This window comes from Schistocerca nitens, chromosome 1, assembly GCF_023898315.1.
Source record: "Schistocerca nitens isolate TAMUIC-IGC-003100 chromosome 1, iqSchNite1.1, whole genome shotgun sequence".
Taxonomy (NCBI): Eukaryota; Metazoa; Arthropoda; class Insecta; order Orthoptera; family Acrididae; genus Schistocerca; species Schistocerca nitens.
Window position 1 is genome coordinate 1,004,438,205 of NC_064614.1, and position 21,749 is coordinate 1,004,459,953.

The window sequence follows — 21,749 nt, forward strand, 5'->3', positions numbered from 1 at the left end:
CATCTCACTTCATCGTTCTGTCGTGTACCGATCTCTTCATCTCCGCTGCGTTCATTCTTTATACAACGCAATATATTACGGTAAAGTTTAATATCCAGTAATGCCAAAGTCATCTGAGTAGGACGCAGGCTGTGTTCAATAGAGAAGGAAATCTCGTGGTAACCAGTCCCACGAATTTATTTAAGTAAACCATGGAAAACTTTAATCAATTTGACCGAATCCCATTCCTCACCAATATTTTCCTCATATCAGCCTCTGCGCTACATCACTCGGTGTGCACCTTAGCACTCGTTATCTTCATAGTTTTAGTATTTTTGCGAGTTGTTCAATCTCTTACTTAAATACTCTTTTGACTTATAAGAAAAATTGTTCAGGTAAAAAAAAAAAAAACCAAAACTCAGTCCTAGATCCTTTTTAACACATCCTGGTCTTTGTCTTGCTTCCACTCTCTTGACTTTTTTGTAATGCGTTGTGATACAGATTTTGTGCTGTACCACTGCGGATTTTCCCGCATCCACGATTCATGATAAAGTATGCTACACAATATGTTATATACGAACGTTAATGATTTTTGTATAGTCACTATGAAACATAAAACTAAAACGTGTTCATTTTGTGTTTTTTTAGTCATTTAAGAGACGCAGAGATCGGGCGAGAGCTGATGGTTTTTCTTCGCCCGGCACTGTAATTTCACCGCCGGGGTAAATTTTCACCTGGTAGATGGACGTCTGCCGCAAGAGGAAGCCCGAAGCCGTGCCAAATCAACTGCGGCTATTATCACTATCCACTGATACAAAATGAACAATGTATGAATGATTGAATTTATTAATCTCCTGACTAGTTTGTTTTGGCCACGACGTAGTACACATACATGTTTTACAATGGTTCCTGAATACATGATATCATTTTGTGCTCTGTAGTGATAAATAAACCATCTTGAAGTGTTCGTGAAGATTAAAAATATTCATTGAGTTGTAAATAATTTTGGAAACACAATGACGGAAAAGAGATCGCAACACAGAAAAAAATTGCCTTAGAATAATGAAATTTCGGGAATTTGTTTAATGTTGCAAGATCATAGGTTAATGTAAACGCGAGATAAATCATTGCAAACGTGAAATGCTAGTACATTAATGACCAGTGTAACAGCCAGAATGTTGAATGCAAGAATGCAAACACGCATTCTTTGTGTTGTATAGGTGCCGTATGTCAGTTTGTGGGATGGAGTTACGTGCCTGTCGCACTTGTTCCGCCGATACAGGCACGGTTAAATGCTGTTTGTGGATAATACTGGAGTTGGCATACGACGATATCCCAGATGGTCTCACTGAAGACAGATATGGTGATCGAACGAGTCAAGGCAACATGTCGACACTCTATGGAGAATGTTGGGTTACAACAGCGGTATGTGGGCGACTGTTATGCTAATGGAAAACGCCGCCTGGAATGCTATTCATGAATGGCAGCACAACACGTCGAATAACCAGACAGACGTACAAATTTGCAGTCAGGGTGCGTGGGATAAGCTCGATAATGCTCCTGCAGTCATACGAAATCGCACCTCAGGTAACAGCTCCCGGTGTAGGTCCAGTGCGTCTAGCCACCAGGCTTGCGCGAGTAGAAAAAGCGACACTCACAATTTGCTTATCCGTGTCCGCGAGTGTTTTACCCGCTTCACAGGATGTTAGCCTTCGATGCAATGGAGGTCTGACCGTAGGCGTGTAAAGTAAAGGCAAAGTACTGAGTTTTGGCCCTAGACCGGCTTCACCGACCGCCGTGTCATCCTCTACAGGGGCGTCATCGGATGCGATATGGAGAGGCATGTGCTCAACACACCACTCTCCCTGTCGTTGTCGGGTTTCTTGATCCTGGAACTGCTATTGATAAGTCGAGTAGCTCCTCAGTTGCCCTCATCAGGTTGAATGCACCCCGCGCCATTCTTCCCACGAAGAAAAAATTCCTAGCACTAAAAAGAATTGAAGCCGGGTCTACCACATTACAATCAGTCAAGCTACTTTTTTCCAAATCTTTTATTTAAAATTTAATTATTTCACATAATCACATACTACAACGTATCAGAAATCATAATTTATTTTGTAGATAGTTGTATGCTCTACAACACATACACATTAAGTCTTGAACATGCAGATCAATTGTCAATGGAGTAAATTCTTAGGTGACACTTACATACAATTGACATTACAGTTCTTTTGAGGAAGAATGCATATTTCTCAGAATAATTGTTAATTTGTTGTAGTTTCTGGTGTTGTCAAGTAATACACAACCAGAAATCCTCTTAAGCCCTGTCCCTTTTTGAGAATATGTAGAATATCGTATGTCCCTTTAACCAGTTCACGGGATTTTTCTTCATTTTCGGGTAATTTTGTTCATCTGGATGTAAAAGGCTCGTTAGTGTTATGCTGGGTGGGGTCTTTTGGGTACTGCCAAATTTTTTACTTATGGACAACCATACGTTGTTTGCATTGCCATGAACAAATGTATATTCTTCGGTGACAATTAGATTACAGATGGCACATAGTGGAGAGTCTGCCAGATGAGTAGAGTACAGTCTTGAGTTTGCTGACAATTTTCTGTCAACAACATAGTAACACACTGCTCTTATACGGGTGGGTAACAGCAGGTGAAGTAAGTTCTTCCAGATTTTGTGTGCCAGTTGAAGTATCTGTGCTTTTGTTCTATGACATTCATACTTTTATTTTGTATCAAATTCTTGTATACCTCTTTCACGTTGGTCATACGTTTCTCAAAAGTTCTTATTTTAGTATAACTATATTCTATGAGGAAGTGTTTCAGACGGTCGTTCGGGATGTGCGGGACTTCTGCTGTTGTAGGATCAAGGGTGGCCGGCTCATTGTCATTTAATAGTGATGCCGATATTTTACTATCTGAGTTCCTCAACCGTTTGTACGTTTTAGAAATGTACAGCGCTTGTGCTTTATTCTATGTATTTGTAAGATTTAAACCACTGCAGAGGCAGACACCGTAGGCGTGTGCCTGGCATCAATTTCCTTCGGCTGAAGTCGAACCTCTTAATTCATATTCCATACTCTAAGAACCTACATGCCGATCTAGAACACGTTTTAACACTAGATAGTTATACTCTTGAAACAGTCCTTAAGTTATAATTCTCTGTTTTAATTACTGAAACGCATTTTGTGCAGTTTTCTTTAGAACACTTGCTAAAACTTAGGAAATAAAATCAAGTCGTGCTATGCCTTGTCGTCACATATTGTATACCGTTAAACGCTCGTTCATCAGATGTACTTTAATTAACGATAATGTAAAACCAACATAAAGTGCTACACTTCTCAGTATAATAACAACTACGCTGTGTACTTGTAAATACTATTACCGAAAACGTTTATAGCATCGCAGATTTAAGGTTGAACGAAATTAGTCCCGTAGGTGATGCACAAACAGGAGCCAGAACATGATGAGAGAATTCTAATGAATGGATTGTTCTAGAACATCCTTCACACTCTCCGTGTCGCTTTGTGGCAGCCTCCATAATTAAGAACGTGACTTTGTTAATATAAGCGACAAAGAAATGACTCAGACGTAAGTCAGAAGGTGCGTGTAACTATGCGGAAAACCGGGAAGTTAGCCTTGTCGCCATCTTTACGTCTTGCAGGTGTCGGCAACCCATCTACCGTCTCTAGGTCTCTGTATACTGAAGTCAATATAGTGGCGGTCCGTCTCGAGTAGATAACAACAACGACGTAAAAAGTAATTATCATTATTATCAATTGCTTTGAATGTAAATGGACGAAAATCGAAATGTGACACTGTTCTTCGCTTTTAACCACAAAGTAATTATCATTTCGGATATCTGCATCGGTACAGGCTTATGTCCTCACCGAAGTTAAGCCCTTCGGGCGTGACCAGTACTACGAGGGTAGCCACCCGGGTATGCCGCGTGCTGTCGACTGCTTACCCTTTGCCTGTACGGCGACGGGGAGAAAGTGTGGTGACGTAAAGACGCTGTTCACCAGTCTTCGCGCCAATGGTTTGGACTGAATCCCGAACCTCTCCTCAGAGTCTCATGAAGTGACGGCATGTGATACTGTTGATGGTGATCCGTCCTTCGGATGGGGAAGTTTAGCTCTACCGCACCCTTGGTGCTATTTGAGAGGAGTAGGCCATGTGCCAGCACTAGGTTTGACTTATCAGATACCCTTATACATAATATACTCACTCTTTGGGGAAGGAAAGGTGCCAGCTTGCACGAAGGACAACTAACTCTTATTCAAGCACGTATTCGGCTTAGCATTGACTGACAGATTTGTTTCTTGCCGTGAGAGGGTTATCGTGCCAAATTCTGTCCAATTAGAGATTTGTATCGTCAAAATCCCCAACTGGTTGCAGGGCCCTGCTCATAATGCTCCAAACGATCTCAGTTGTGGAGACATCCGTCAACCTTACTGGCCGGCAAGCACGAAGATAAGCAGTTGAAACCCTCGCCAAGTGCTGGCGGAATTAGCTCGCCGAAATATCAGTCCAGGACGGCTTGTCATGAACGGCGTGGAATATCGCGACATACCGCTGTGTTGTAAGGGTGCCGCGGTTGACAACCAAAAAGGTCCTGCTATGAAATGAAATGGTACCCCAGACAGTGACTCCTGGTTGACGGGCTATATGGTGAGAGACATTCAGATTGGTATCCTACCGCTGTCTGGGGCCTATCCAGAAACGTCTTCACTGGTCATCGAGGCTCAGTTCGAAGTGTGGCTCATTAATGGCAGCAATTGTAATCCAGTCAGTGAGATTCCAGGCCGAGGACGTGTCTGGAGACGCCCTGGACAGAGGTGGGATACCAACCTGACTACCGTCTGCCATATGGCCCGACAGTCAGGAGTGACGGTCTCGGGTGCCATTTTACTTCATAGCAGGACCCCTTTGGCTGTCATCTGCGGCATCATTATAGCACAGCGGCATGTCGACGATATTCTACGCCCCGTATTGTTGCCCTTCATAGCAAGCCATCATGGGCTTATATTTCAATAATACACACAGCAAAAATAGTTTTGCATCACCTCGGTTCCCAGAACTCTTGAAGATAGACGTTGACTGTGTATATTTTATCACAGACGCAGTCCCTTTGATTATTCAGAGAGGTCACTAAACCCGCCCAAAGATGTAAGCAAGCATGCATGAGCACCCCCTTTTAGACGGAGGGGTCTGACAGCCGATCAGTTCCAGTCATTCCACCAGGAACGAGGTACACAGCTCGTGTTATCTGTAGTTCAACCATGCCTAGATGGTCAATACCACGGTTCGATCGCGTCCGGATTGTTACTTTGCGCCAGGAAGGGCTCTCAACAAGGTAAGTTTCCAGGCGTCTCGGAGTGAACCAATGCGATGTTGTTCGGACATGGAGGAGATACAGAGAGAGATGCCTCGCTCAGGGCGCCGAAGGGCTAATGCTGCAGTGGATGACCCTACCTGCGGATTATGGTTCGGAGGAACCTTGACAGCAACGCCACCATGTTGAATAAAGCTTTTCGTGCAGCCACAGGATGTCGTGCTACGACTGAAACTGTGCGCAATAGGTCGCATGATGTGCAACTTCACTCCCGACGTCAGTGGCGAGGTCCATCTTTGCAACCACAACACCATGCAGCGCTGTACAGATGGGCCCGACAACATGCCAAATAGATGCTCAGGATTGGCATCATGTTCTCTTCACTGATGAGTGTCGCATATGCCTTCAACCAGACGTGTTTGGAGGCAACTGGGCCAGGCTGAACGCCTTAGACACGCTGTCCAGCGAGTGCTGCAAGGTGGAGTTTCCCTGCAGTTTTGGGGTGGCGTTATCTGGGGCTGACGTACGCCTCTGCTGGTCATGGAAAGCGGCGTAACGGCTGTACGATACCTGAATGTCATCCTCCGACCGATAGTGCAGCCATATCGGCAGCATATTGGTGAGGCATTCGTCTTCATGGAAGACAATTCGCGCCTCCATCGTGCACATTTTCTGAATGACTTTCTTCAGGATAACGACATCGCTCGACTAGAGTTGCCAGCATGTTCTCCAGACATGAACCCTATCGATCGTGCCTGGGATAGATTGAAAAGGGCTGTTTGTGGACGACGCGACCCACCAACCACTCTGAGGGATCTACGCCAAATCGTCGTTGAGGAGTGGGACAATCTGGACCGACAGTGCCTTGATGAACTTGTGGATAGTAGGCCACGACGAATACAGGCCTGCATCAATGCAAGAGGACGTGTTACTGGGTATTAGACCACAACCTCTAGAGGTCTTGCTGTATGGTGGTACAAAATGCAATGTGTGGTTTTCATGAGCAATAGATAGGGCGGAAATGATGTTTATGTTGATCTCTATTCCAGTTTTCTGTAGAGGTTCCGGAGCTCTCGGAACCGAGGTGATGCAAAACATTTTTTGATGTGTGTGTAATTTCCGGCGAGCGTTTTTACTGCCAAACCCTACCTTGGTCAGGAAGGTCGTCGGATCTCTCCCCTATTGAGAAGATTCGGAGCATTATGAGCAGGGCTCCCCAACGTGCTGCGGATTTTGACGATCTAACGCACCAGTTGGAAATAACTGGGGGCGACATCCCTCAGGAGGACACCGAACAACTCTATCAATGAGGGCCAAGTCGAATAACTGCTTGCATGAGGGTCAGACGTGGACCAACGCATTATTGACATGACCTACCTGTGAAGCTCATTGTCTTGAATAAATCATCAATTTTTTCTGAAACTGTAATGATTTGTTTGCCTGTACATATACATAATATCTGCCGATTTCCGTTCCATTTGGATTATTCCTTCGTGGTCCATCCTTTTTTTTTTCTTTTTTTTTCCTGTTTTACTTTAGGAAACGTTTGGAAAGTACATATTTTCAAGCTAGCATTCAGAGTGACCGTTAGCCGTTGCGCAAGTGGAAAAGGCCGGCCGTAGTGGCCGTGCGGTTAAAGGCGCTGTAGTCTGGAACCGCAAGACCGCTACGGTCGCAGGTTCGAATCCTGCCTCGGGCATGGATGTTTGTGATGTCCTTAGGTTAGTTAAGTTTAACTAGTTCTAAGTTCTAGGGGACTAATGACCTCAGCAGTTGAGTCCCATAGTGCTCAGAGCCATTTTAGCAAGTGGAAAACAACTCTGAGAACCTTGTTCATGAATCAATATACCCAAATGAAAAATTCAGTAGGAGTTTATATCTGCTTTCCGCGTAAGAAAAGGAGAAAAAGCACGAGCAATAGGTGTGCTGTACAGACGTATGAGTGGGGGAGGTGCGGGGGACAGTGATGGAGCTGGCGGACGTTTAGCGTTAACTCTGTGGCGGGTGACGCGGCTGGCGGGCTCCCCGGTAACTCTGTGTCACCTTCACGCATAATGCGCGCGGCGCGTGCAGGAACGCGGCGATCGCTGCCTTTGCGGCCGCCGCCGCCGGAGCAGGCGCCGGACGGGTCCGCAGCCGCTTTACATTCCGGCCGGAATCTGGACGTGGTAGTTTGTGCCACCCGGTCGTTTGTTCCGCCGCAGACTCGGACGTTTTAGTCCGCTACTGGTCTTTTATTTTCTTTTTCACGGACATTCCATTCCTTACGTTGATACAAAGGAGCAGTAATTCTAACTTCCCGTATTCGGAGGGCTTCTTTTTATGGAGATATCGAGGACATTATCTTTTTTATACACACTCCGGGACAGAAAGATTGCGACACCGTAAATAATTTTTCAGAAGCAGCATAAAATATCTAATAGCGGTATAGTTAAATGTCAAAACTTGGGATTAATACAACTACATTACTACTAAACGAAACAGGTATTTTATGAGGCCATCTGGAGCTATTGTTTACATCGCAGAATCAGGCCTGCGACTAGTTTGACAGGTAGGTGAAGCACTACGCTCCAGGCTCTTTTGACCCGTGGCAGTAATTTACAGATGCTGATTTCAGCACACAGATGGCTGTCTAATTACTGTGCGAACGTATCCGCAAATATTCTAAGTGGCTACACGCAATATCCCTGCGTAAGGGTGTAGTGGCGTCACATGGTAATTTCCTTGACGACCTGTCTGCTCGGAACTCTGTCTTAGGCATGCTGACTTGCTTGCCCATCCCGGTTGAGCTCTTAATCTGGTCTGTCCACCATAAAGATGAGCGTCGTCTAGGTCTTCGGTCGTCGACTTTGCCCTCTGTCCTCGTCCTTTCAGTTGTCTTTTGCCTTCTGGCAATGCGACCAAAATATTTTACCTGATTTTCCTTGACAGGAGTGAAGAGTATTAGCCAGATCCAGAGGTGCTTGAGGATTAGAGTTGTAAAACTACCTAGCCTACAATAACTTTATCTTGAAACTCTTCCATTTGGTCCGTGATTGCATTGAAAAAAAAAAAAATGGGAATTGTGAGTCCACATTGATGCAAAACACTTTTTGTTATTTATTTGCTTATTTCAAAATGCTTCAAATGGCTCTGAGCACTATGGGATTTAACATCTGAGGTCATCAGTCCCCTAGACTTAGAACTACCCAAACCTAACTAACCTAAGGACATCACACACATCCATGTCTGAGGCAGGATTCCAACCTGCGACCGTAGCATCAGCGCGGTTCCGGACTGAAGCGCCTAGAACCGTTCGGTCACAACGGCCGGCATTATCTTATTTATTCCCAAAAATAGTTTCAACGACAAATATCGCCATCATCAGTGGGTTATTTAAATCTACAACATGCAGAAAACAGCACGGAGAAACACATTACTGCTTTTGTACTGTTCTAAGTTCTAGGGGACTGATGACCTCAGATGTTAAGTCCCATAGTGCTCAGAGCCATTTTTGAACTTAACTTCTGAGGTCGCCAGTCCCCTAGAACTTAGAACTACTTAAACCTAACCTAAGGACATCACACACATCCATGCCCGAGGCAGGATTGAAACCTGCGACCGTAGCGGTCGCGCGGTTCCAGACTGTAGAACCGCTCGGCCACTCCAGCTGGCAGGAGGGAGGCGTGCCAGGGTAATCCGGCCAGTTGCGTGAACCACTGTGCCAAGATGCCTTAGTGGCTAACGTACCTGCCTAATCAGCAGGGGACCCGGGTTCGATTCCCGGCCTTCGTACAAATATTCACTCGGCGCTTCAGTCTATAAACATAAAATTAATGCCGTGTGACTGCCACTGGTGGAGTGGAAACGGAGTACTCACTGTGTCCTCGCTGCAGCGACCTGAGCGCGCAGGCGGCGGGCGGCGGCACGAGCAGCGACACGGCGCCCACCACCAGCACCCACCGCATCCTCATGCCTGCAACACAGGCGCAGCAGTCACTCTCACCTGTAACGCTGACACTACGGACGGCTCAGTTTTCCTGTAAAAATTATGTGTGCCAACTTACACAATAGCGCATTAACAGTTTGTGACATTTTGGGACTGCATTGTTAAAATTTATAGACTATTGAGTAATTTAATATGCAAGGTAACATAATATATTACAATACACTGACGAAAAAAGTGGAGCACCAAAAATTAGTTAAGGGGTTTAGGACGCCAAACGGGCCGACTTGGAGCGGGAGAGGCACCAGAGGACATTTTAATTCCAACTGTCCATACTTTTACAAATAAATTTATAAAACTTTGTCAGCATGACCAGGAAGAATTCAGGATTCACACTCATAACAGTGGAAGTTCAAACACATAACAGATTTTTTTTTTTAATTGTGAAATTTCAGCATTTTTTCACTTACTGTTGGCTGCATTTGTTGCTATAGGTACACTTTTCTTCATAAGTAAGAGAGATCGTTCGATGAATTTTGCACAGCATACAAACCATATTTACAGATGTATGAAACTCTAGAATTTTCCAAATCTATTAAAAACTGTGGTAAAAATTGAGGTAATTGACTATAAGAGTTGAGTTTTTTCTAAACATGAAGTTCAAAATCCAACAGCTCCTTCATTTTTTCATACATCAAATAAATTCTAGAGTTTCACATACCTTTAAGTATGGTTTGTGTGCTGTGCAAAATTCATCGAAGAATCTCTCTTACTTACGAAGAAAAGTGTATCTATAGCAACAAATGCAGCCAGTAGTAAATGAAAAAAATGATGAAATTTCACATGTAAAAAATATTATTTTGTTATGTTTTTGAACTTCCACTACTATGAGTGTGAATCCTGAATCCCCGCTAGTCTTGCTGACAAAGTTTTACGAATTTATTTGTAAAAGTATAGACAGTGGGAATTAAAATGTCCTGTGGTGCCTGTCTTGCTCCAAGTCGGGCCACTCGACGTACATTTGTCTAGGTAACACATTTAAGTGATTAACATCACAAGATCACATGTTAAGGTTGGGTTGGGTTGGGTTCTTTGGGTAAGGAGACCAGACAGCGAATTCATCGTTCTCATCGGATTAGGAAGGGACAGGGAAGGAAGTCTGCCGTGCCCTTTCAAAGGAAACATCTCGATATTTGCCTGGAGAGATTTAGGGAAATCATGGAAAACGTAAATCAGGATGGCCGGACGCGGGATTGAACCGTCGTCCTCCCGAATGCGAGTCCAGTGTGCTAGACACTGCGCCACCTCGCTCGGTCACAAGTTAACGTAACCACGAGACAAGCCACTGCAAATGTGAAATGCTGGTACGTTAATAACCCATGTAGCCGCCAGAATGTTGAATGCAAGCATGCAAAAGTGCATGCATTGTGTTGTACAGCTGCCGGATGTCAGGCTGTGGGATGGAGTTCCATGCCTGTTGCATTCGGTCGCTCAATACGAGACGGTTAATGCTGTTTGTGGATGATGCTGAACTTGTCTTCCGATGATGTCCCATATGTTCTCGATTGGAGAAAGTTCTGGTGATCGAGCAGGCCAAGCCAATATGTCGACACTCTGTAGAGAGTGTTGGGTTACAACAGCGGTATGTGCGCTTCAACAGAAACAAGCGTAACTTCAGGTGTGCCCCAGGGCAGCGTTATAGGTCCGCTGATTTTTACGATTTACATAAACGATCTGGTTGACGGTATTGACAACGGCAGTAGACTGTTTGTCGATGATGCTGTAGTCTACAGGAAAGTAGTATCACACGAAAGTTGTGAACAAATCAATCAGGATTTGCAGAAAATATATGCGTGGTGTAATGACTGGCAGTTACATCTCAATATTAAAAAGTGTAAGCTACTGCATATAACAAGGCGAAAATCCCCATTAATGTACGAATACAAAATAAATGCCCAGTATTTGGAAGCGGTAATATCCGTCAAGTATCTGGGTGTGACTATTCGAAATGATCTCAAATGGAATGATCAGATTACACAAGTAACGGGTAAGGTGAACTCTAGATTGCGGTTTATTGGTAGAATCCTGAAGCGATGCAGTCCTTGAACAAAGGAAATAGCTTACATTACGTTAGTTCGTCCAATCTTAGAGTATTCTTCCTCTGTATGGGACTCTTGCCAGTTGGGTCTGATTCAAGAGATTGAGAAGGTCCAAAGAAGAGCGGCAAGATTCGTGACTGGTACATTTAGCCACCGCGAGAGCGTTACAAGTCTCATAGAAAGTTTGAAGTGGGAAACACTTGTAGATAGACGGCGCGCTAAACGGAAAGGGCTACTCACTAAATTCCGAAATCCGATCTTCACAGAGGATGTAGAGCAATATTATTACCACCAACTTTCAAATCGCGCAATGATCACCATTCAAAGATAAGGGAAATTAGAGCTCGTACTGAGACGTTCAGACTGTCGGTTTTCCCCCGCGCGATCCGCGAGTGGAACAAAGGGGGTAAATTATGACTTTGGCGCGAATTGTGCCCTCTTGCTACACACCGCTTGGTGGCTAGCGGAGTATATATGTAGATGTAGAGCGTTATCCTGTTGGAAAACACCCCCTAGGATCCTCTTCATGAATGGCAAATGGCTCTGAGCACTATGCGACTTAACTTCTGAGGTCATCAGTCGCCTAGAACTTAGAACTAATGAAACCTAACTAACCTAAGGACATCACACACATCCATGGCCGAGGCAGGATTCGAACCTGCGACCGGAGCGGTCGCTCGGCTCCAGACTGTAGCGCCTAGAACCGCACGACCACTCCGGCCGGCATGAGTCGCACCACAGAAAGACGAATCATCAGACTAAGGTACAGATTTGTAGTTAGGGGGCGTGGGATAGCCACAACATTGCTCCTGCTGTCATACGAAATCGCATCCCAGGCCACAATTCCAGCTGTAGATCTAGTGGTCTAGCACGCAGACAGGTTGGTTGCAGGCCCTCAACTGGCCTCCTAACTAGCACACGGCCATCACTGGCACCGAAGCAGAACCTGAGCTGTCCGCAACGTCAGCCTTCCAATGAACGCTCGCTTGACACCAGTTAAGTCGAAAATGGCGGTGGTTTGCGGGCAGTGGAATGCACGCTACAGGGCATGTGACTCGGAGCTGTCCTTGATGTAACCGATTTGTAACAATTCGTTGTGTCACTGTAGTGCCAACTGCTGCCCAAAAGCTGCTGCAGACGCAGTATGACGCGCCAGAGCCGCATGCCAAACTCGATGTTCATTCCTCAAGGTCAGGCTCATCCAAGAATTGCGCCCCGCGGGCGCGCCCGCGGCGCCCCGTCCGCGACCGTGTGTCGCTAGTGTCGCCATGGGAGCGAGAGAGAGAGAGAGAGAGAGAGAGAGAGAGCTGCAGAGCGAGTTAGACCGCACAGCACTGCTCTGCGCTGGACTGTCCCGCGATCAGATCCAACGTAAACAAATTATTCTATTTTAGAATTAATTTTATGTAAGGGATATAGAGTCTCATTCTTACTGTTAGTAGTTACAAGTAAGTATTTTTTGTTATACTTCGTGCTACAATTTTTTGTAACCCTTTTCAGAGTTTAGAAATCGGATCCTTAGTTTGCTGTTTTTCAGGACTGCTAGTTCTGCAAGGAGGGCTTTTGTAAAGTTTGGAAGGTAGGAGACGAGATGCTGGCAGAAGTAAAGCTGTGAGGACCGGGCGTGTGTCGTGCTTCGGTAGCTCAGATGGAAGAAATATAGGCAAGACTTCGCTAATTACTTGCGACTTACATTTACCGACCCGCCGGCCAGATGGGGTGTGACGGGTGAGAGATGAGATAGACGAAGAAGCCGAGATAGACATCGATCACACTTACGGACCCTTAGTTAATTTCGAGAAGACGACCCAGTCTTACACCAACGTCTGGAGAACGAGTCGATAGATGGCTCTCTTGCTTTATCGAACGTCGGGTCGTGAGCAGATGTCGCCCCCGACACGAATTTCATTTCATTGCTACAGGAGCATGTTTCTTTTGTATTTGTACTATCCGCAATGTCTTCATGTCTTTCATTTGGGCATTTTCAGTTTTATTCATTTCCTTAAATAATTAATTTTCTCATTAGCCACTATTTGTCAACATAGGGACTTTGTAGACACTATTTATGCGATAGTACCACAAAATGTATGTCAGCAAAGGTGGTAAGCCTGACATTAGATTAAAAAAAAAAAAAAAAAGTGGTCAGCGCGACAGACTGTCAATTAAAAAAAAATGGATAGGGCGTCTGCCAAAAAAAAAAAAAAAAATGGTAGAGCACTTGCCCGCGAAAGGCAAAGGTCCCGAGTTCGAGTCTCGGTCGGGCACACAGTTTTAATCTGCCAGGAAGTTTCATATCAGCGTACACTCCGCTGCAGAGTGAAAATCTCATTCTGAAAATGAACTTTTGTTCGATACCCTTCGAACAAAACCAGTTTATGTAGGTATAAAATAAGAAATATGCATGGAATGGCCTGTTGTATTATTTAATATATTGTGTATACCACGACAACTGTAACTGAAGAGAAAGCTACCGCCGGCCTCTGTGGCCGAGCGGTTCTAAGCGCATCAGTCCAGAGCCGCGCTGCTGCTGCGGTCGCAGGTTCGAATCCTGTTTTGGGCATGGATGTGTGTGATGTCCTTAGGTTAGTTAGTTTTAAGTAGTTCTAACTTCTAGGGGACTTATGACCACGGCAGTAAAGTCCCATAGTGCTCAGAGCCATGTGAACCATTTTTTGAGAAAGCTACAACACATGCGTGAAAATCGACAAAACAGATTTCCGGCTCAAAGTAGTCCAGTTCCGCAGTTGTTGCTGCATTGGGGTCATAAACGTCAGAATTTTTCAGTACAGTCTTCTTTTGAAGAATAAGTAAATATTTTTTTAAAAAAAAATTGTGTTTGAAAGTCGTGAAGTGGAAGAAAAATCAAATTGTTGTTTTTTACTAATGTGTGGGACGCAAAAATATAATAACTCTTCCGTTGATAAAGTAGAATAATAATTAAATAAAACGCTAATATTACGGCGCTTATGACGGTAACTGACACTGAAGTGTTTTTCCAGCTGTCTCGCAATAATAACACACAGCTGTGAGTGTTGCGACGGTGTATGTCAGACTTCTGCAGCACTTTCACTTACTCGAGAAGTCAGTGCCGGCGTAAATATGAGGACGAGGTGCTTCTGGAGTTGATAGAACGCCGCCCGCTGATGGAAACGCAGTAGCCGCCGTACAAAACGAGGAGCGCGCTGCAGCAGTAAACGGCCCGTTTGCGGCCCTCCCCATTAGCAGCATCGCGGCCGGCGATCGCCCCGGCGCCACGGCGGCTGCCTATTCTCCAATAGCACCGACCAATGGAGGCGCCGGCTGCGCTCATCCGCGCAAATAGCGACTCTTCGCGGGAGGGAAGAAAGTTCCCACATCCTCCGCTGATTGCTTGAACCCCACCGTAAAGCCTGCGCTCGTCGCGTACCTTTCCGCGGCCTACTGACACATAAATGGGATATTTCTCGTGCACGCCATCGCCTCTCTTCGTAGAGGTAAGTGTACCTACCTTCCAGAAAGCTGTTGTGCGCGAACGATCCTTTCCTGAACTGAGAATGTACGGTCAAGACACTTTGAACTCTACAATCGCGAAAGGCCGGTTAAGTTCGTCGTAGGATTAGAATTTATGGTGAAAGGATATCACTGATGAGGCTCGATGATGACATTGAAATCCTGTGTAAAATTAAGGAGGTATTACAGGATCATTTGAAAAGAACGAAAAATCAAATGAGCTCAGAATACGGTTAGAGAGTAAACCAAAAAAGACAGAAGTACTGGGGAGAAGTGGAAACGAGATTTACGACAGTCTTAACATCAAAATGGCGACCAGAAAATGGAGGAATACAAGAAATTCTACTGCTTTAAAGTTAAAATAGGGCATGATAGACGAAGAAAGCACGACATGAGAAGCAGACTAGCACAGGTAACGGGGTTACTCCTCGCTAAAAGTCTAATAGTATCAAACCTAATAGAAGTCTAGTAGCATCAAAAATTGGCCTTTAATTGAGGAAAGTATTTCTGAGAACGTGAGTCTGGGAAAGGAGGTAATCTTAGCGTTTGAAACATGCTGTTAGAGAAAATTGAAAATTAAATGAACTTATATATATATAACGAGGTCTCTGCAGAATCTACATTTGCTGACTTTGCAAACTACTGTGAAGAAGGGACAGTACGGTATGGCACATATTAAGACATACCTCCATGGTACTAGAAAGAGCAGTAGAGGACAAAAATTATAGGACAATACAGGTATGGAAAAATATACATTAGACAATTAACGATGCTGGTGCAAATGCTATTCCGAGATGAACAGATTGACATAGGACCGGAAATCGTAATGAGCTGAATCTAATCAATTAGAAGACTGATGAAAAAAAAAAAAAAGCCATTGCTGCTGGGGTCAATTCTTACAGTAATGTTCTCAAAGTTCGAATTAGTTCCCTATCCCTAGCTACAATTCTTTTAATTTATACTTCAGTTCGAGAATGGAAGTCACTAATTCAAGCTCATGGATGAATTCGTTTACGAAAATTCGCTCATGGTTCTCGAAATTACACCGCACCTTATTTAAGGAAGGTATTTCGTTCCTGGCGTGTACTATACGGATCACGTATGACAATGGAAACAAATTACTTCCTGGAAATGCAGACGTTTCTCAAAAGAAATAACAAATAACATAAAATCGATCTTATCAATGTAAACAAACTTTTCAACAACTCCACGGAGATACTGATCACTGATAAATTGCTCTAATATCATTACACAGCACAGCTATTCTTGATTGACGCTATGCGGCAAAAGCAGATACAAGTAAAAGCTCTTCTCCCGGCTCCTGCTCTAATATACTTCTATGCTAAACAAGATCTTTTTTGTTGTAACAATCAGTATGTCGACTTATGCAACAGGCTTCTGTACATTCGTGTCACATAAGATGTTATCAGAAAACATCAGTTTTTCTTTCGTCGTCATCTACGACAAAACATCACTCGACCATCCAAATTTACATTCGCCCTGGTTCAGTACATCAGTTAAGAAAACTGCAGGGAACTGACTATAATTCGTGCAGCATCACCCACGACGTCGTCGACTACGGGATGTTAAAACCTGATCATCGTCCCTTTTATGGTACTACTATCAGGTTTCGTGTGACGTTACTAAGGTAAATTGAAATTGTGTACAGATCATTTGTTTAATGTTTTTTAAATTGACTAGTAAATTTCCCCTAAATCAGTGCTCTACGCCAGAGGAGGAGAATATTTCTTTTTAGGAGTGGCAAAAGGTCTGTTCCGTGCTCATCAACAGTCTTAAAACCTCTATGTCACTCAGATGCGAGGTAATGCTGAAAGTTCCTGGCAACCATACATTGTATTATGGAGTACTAACTGCAGCTGCGATTACAGGGCGTCGACGTGTCCTATTGCACTTTCCTGTATGTATACATGGTATATACTACGAATCACATTACAGTGAGTTAAAAGATTACCGCTGCGAAAAGAGAAATTTCTCATCCGAGTTTCTGATTTATTTTTGTGGTTATCCTTCGTTGCTTTCGTTAGAATAAGTCTTTTCAACGAAGACTGCTAGTTGCGGTCGTTCTCTGCTTGCGAAGAGACGAAAACACGCGTGAAAAAGGAAAAGTGTATACACAATCACATCATTTAGGGCATTCAGTGGAAGACAGTACAAAAAGTCCTGGAACTCTACAGTGGATCCCAAGTTTGATTTGTGCTGTTGTCGTACACATTTTATGCAGTTCTAAAGTCGCGTAAAATATTTTGTTAGTAACAGCTAACCGTGGTCGAATAAGGACCTGACACACACTTATTTGAGAAACTATAACAACAATCAGCGGCAGAAACTCACTTTTTCACTGCTGAAAAGTAAAAGGCGTGTATCCTCGTCTCGTGATATCTATCGCAATTATAGCACGTCTTTAGACGAAGAGCGCAGGTACTTCCATTCCAGGGTTTGCTATTGAACGTTTTCCTGATGTTACCAGGGTGTTATTTGTATAAGTGTTGATCACTTGGATTGTTTATAATGTACGTAATTCTAAAAAACCTCATTGATTTAATTTCATTACTTTCGATTTTACAGCACGTCAGAAAAATTGCAATTGTTACCAAGTTAGGAAATACGTTAATGGAGAGTTTTGCTTTAACTATTTTTATGGATAGTATAGCGGCTAAGAGAAAACTACTCTATGTCATGGCAAAATATTGTTTAGCGATCATTTAATCGTGACTTACACAGCAACTGACGTCATTTGCACTGGAAGAGTAAGCTTCAACCTTAGGACGTTGATTTTGCTGAAAACGGAATAATCATTGGATGCAAACTGTTCATTGCATGAGGCGACCACTCGAGATGTTTTAAGGCACAAATACCTCAAGAAATTTAACAGTAGCGACGTTCAGCATGGTACAGTATGTGTGGACATCTAGGAGCGCAAACAGTATTGCTCAGAAATGACATGTTAAAAGCTCCTGCAATTCGCACTGCGTTTTGGTGCCATCAAACATGTAGATTTGTGTTAAAACTGCAAGCAGTTACTCACACTTCAATATTTACACTTCTGGTGATACAGAGTGTCATCTCTCCGTAGATTTGCACAAGCATCAGAGTACCTACTTTCTATAGCACCAGACGTTATAACTTAACACTATCATATATCGCTCATAATTTTATTTCCGAGACTCGAATTGCAGTAGCACTCTTTGTTTCAGTAAAAATTATTTTCTGGTCAAAAATTCCGTTGGCGTAGTATTGTGCTTGATTTGTGGGAGTAGTAAATTTTCAGTTGTAAGCAATTTAAATTCAGTTTCAGTGGTTTTGTAGGCTCTCTGTGGGTGTGTATACAAATTAGCTTGTTAGTGGGCTAGTGGTTAGCGTTACTAGCTTCTGAGACGTATGTTCCGAGTTCTCTTCAAGGTGACGACCTCGTGCGGTTCCGTGGTGAAACATGTTTATACTTGGCAGCAACTGAGAGTTGTAAACCCAGATAAGCCATTTAGGTAGAAAAGAGGGCACTGTCCTATAAATAACTGAAGTACTGTTTCATTGGGTACGTACCTACTATACGCATGAAATACCGGGTGATCAAAAAGTCAGTATAAATTTGAAAACTTAATAAACCACTGAATAATGTAGATAGAGAGGTAAAAATTGACACACATGCTTGGAATGACATGGGGTTTTATTAGAACAAAAAAAAAAAAAAGAAAAGTATTGCTAGACGCGTGAAAGAACTCTTGCGCGCGTCGTTTGGTGATGATCGTGTGCTCAGACACCACTTTCGTCATGCTTGGCCTCCCAGGTCCCCAGACCTCAGTCCGTGCGATTATTGGCTTTGGGGTTACCTGAAGTCGTAAGTGTATCGTGATCGACCGACATCTCTAGGGATGCTGAAAGACAACATCCGACGCCAATGCCTCACCATAACTCCAGACATGCTTTACAGTGCTGTTCACAACATTATTCCTCGACTACAGCTATTGTTGAGGAATGATGGTGGACATATGGAGCATTTCCTGTAAAGAACATCATATTTGCTTTGTTACTTTATTATGCTAATTAGTGCTATTCTGATCACATGAAGCGCCATCTGTCGGACATTTTTTGAAAGTTTGTATTTTTTTGGTTCTAATAAAACCCCATGTCATTCCAAGCATGTGGGTCAATTTGTACCTCTCTATCTACATTATTCCGTGATTTATTCAGTTTTCAAATTTATACTGACTTTTTGATCACACGGTACATTTTGGTATCACAGTCACCAGCGGATGCATGAGAACGAAAGATACTTGGATTCGGACTGTCTTTTTTCCGGAACTGTGGTACATTCATTACTTGCAGACAATTTAAAGGGAGCTGGTGGAAACAAATATAGTGTGCCGCTTTAGTCACAGTGGTTCGTAGAGATGACCACTACGTTCGCATAGTACAACAGAAGGTAACTCGAAAAGATTCTCATTATTTATTACAGTGAAGGTAAATATTATACAGAATATGCTTGCATTAAAAAATACTGGAAATTGTAATACGAATGGTATTTACCTATTCTAATATTCTACGAACGACTTACTGTTTTTCTATATTACACACAACAAAAAATGGTTCAAATGGATCTAAGCACTATGGGACTTAACATCTGAGGTCATCAGTCCCCTAGACTTAGAACCACTTAAACCTAACTAACCTAAGGGCATCACACACGTCCATGCCCCAGGCAGGATTCGAACCTGCAACCGTTGCAGAAGCGCGGTTCCAGACTGAAGCGCCTAGAACCGCTCGGCCACAGCGGCCGGCTTCCACACAACATTCAAGAAAACAAATAAAATACGAATCGTATAATATCACTTAGACAGTGGTAAATTCCGCCACTTGACGTCGCATATTTATTAATGACTGCAGAAAATGTATGATAACCAATTTATGATTAAGCTATGTAACGAGTTGAATAAAATATTTTAAGGGAGATAATATTGATACTGAAAACTGAGTTGCACTGTGGATATAAAAGGAAGAGTTAGATTGGTGCCAGGAATCGAATCCTAGAGTCCTGTCGGACACACTATAGTTGCAATACAAAGAGTGAGTATACTTAAGACCATTATTCTGTAGCTTTGAATACTTGTATAGCACAGTGCTAAAAATAAGTAACTGCCATCGACAGGCTCACAACAGCGCACAGTATGCTACAGAGTGAAAAAATCTTTCAAGAAACAACTTCTGGGCTGTGCCTAAGCAATTTTTCCGCGATGTTCTTTGTAAAGAGAGTGCTTTTTCAGCGAGATAAGCGGGAGAGTTTGTTTTATTGGAGAGTAGGAAACAGGTATTCGAAGCATTGCCAGAATGAAAGTCCGGATGGGTGAGGATGAAGAGGGGGAGGGGAGGGGTCAGAAGTCGTGCATGAGTCAAGGAGTGATAGCCGGGCACCAAGTTTTAATTGGTCAGATGTATGTACCGCCTCTGCATTAAGGTGCTTACTGCACACTAAGAACCCAAATAATAAAATAAAAATACAGTACAATTTGTCTGGAAGCTTTACAACAGCTCGTACTCCATTTGAAACTTGCAACGAAAACATGAAACCTATTACACCGTCCCAGTCGTAATTTAAAGTCGAGTAAAAGCCTTTGCTTCAAGGAGAAATTATAAGATAAGGCGAAAATAAAATAATCTGTTTACAAAAATTTCTTTTTCGCTCCTTGGCTATTATATCATGTCTTTTATAGTCGTGGACCTCCATTAAGTTCTTTAGGACAGAGTGACATTTTTATTTTGGAGCGTTATGACATTTTCTCTTTATTTTGAAACCAAATGAATCAGCCTCACATGAAGCGAATCAAATCACAAACAATAAATCGGTTTGTTTCCCGTTACAAACAAGATGATTTTTAGAGAATAATGGAGTACCGGTTATTCTTTCTGTTTTACTGTCCCTGTTAATACATGTCTGTAAAACGAATATCGCACTAGAGTAATCTGAGATCGCTCAATCGAAGTGGCACGTAAATTTCCGCTTTAAAAATGATCTTCTCTGTAGCGGGCAACAAATCGACACTTTGCGCTGACATTGGGCATCACATGAAACATATGAAGAGAATCGTTTGTTCGGGTCGACTTCATCTATAAATTTCAAAAGTGAAACTCCAGAAAAAATGCACCTGACGATTGTTAGGCGAGATCCCTGTAGCCTTGAAACAATGGTCCTAGATACGCTCTTGATATATGTCTAAGATTACTCTTATGTCTGAAGATTTCACTCTGTCAAAAATGACATGCTGCATTCTGTTTGCTAGGAACTGTTTAAACCAGTCATAAACCTGAAGTGATATTTCGTGCGGTCGTATTTTGTTCCTTAGGTTATGTGCGCAACTATATCGAATGCCTCCCCGAAGTCAACGAATACGGCAGTAAGTTGGGCGTCTTCTGGGTGTTGTGAGCTAGCTGGGTTTCACGAGACTGTCGTTCATAGAATCCATGTCGGTTCCAAGAGAGGAGATTTTTCAGCCTGCAGAAAGGTCTTAATACATAAGCATAACAAGTCTTCCAAAATTCTTCAAGAGACACATCTGTGATTTAGCCCTATATTTGTGTTTGCCTGTTCGACGAATCTTCTGGGAAACGGGAATAACCTGCACGTTGGAACAGTTCGTTCCTCTTCTTACCTACAATAGACTGCTTCTAGAAGAGGCGCAATTTCTTTCGCGTACCTATTGAGCAGAACAAACGTTGTCTTTACAAACTGACTTCCTGTTGCATTTCTTCAGAGTTGTTTTTAGAGTAAGTTCATGAAACGAACGACTTGAGCGGTACGAAGGTACCTGGAAAAAGAGATACTGTGTACCGATCACAGAGCGTCCGGGACCAGGGCCGTACATAGAATCTACTCGTAAAATAAACCTTAAGACTGAACCTC

The 21,749-nt window shown here is 43.2% G+C and overlaps 1 protein-coding gene across 1 annotated transcript in view; it reads right to left on the minus strand.

Annotated features, from left to right (window-relative positions):
* LOC126237916 (serine proteinase stubble) overlaps nucleotides 1–21,749 on the minus strand; it is a 771,897-nt gene that overhangs the window by 235,056 nt on the left and 515,092 nt on the right. Inside the window, exon 3 of the mRNA XM_049947754.1 lies at nucleotides 9,183–9,278. Coding sequence (XP_049803711.1) covers nucleotides 9,183–9,276 — 94 coding nt within the window. The 5' untranslated portion in view covers nucleotides 9,277–9,278. The remainder of the gene's footprint in view (nucleotides 1–9,182; nucleotides 9,279–21,749) is intronic.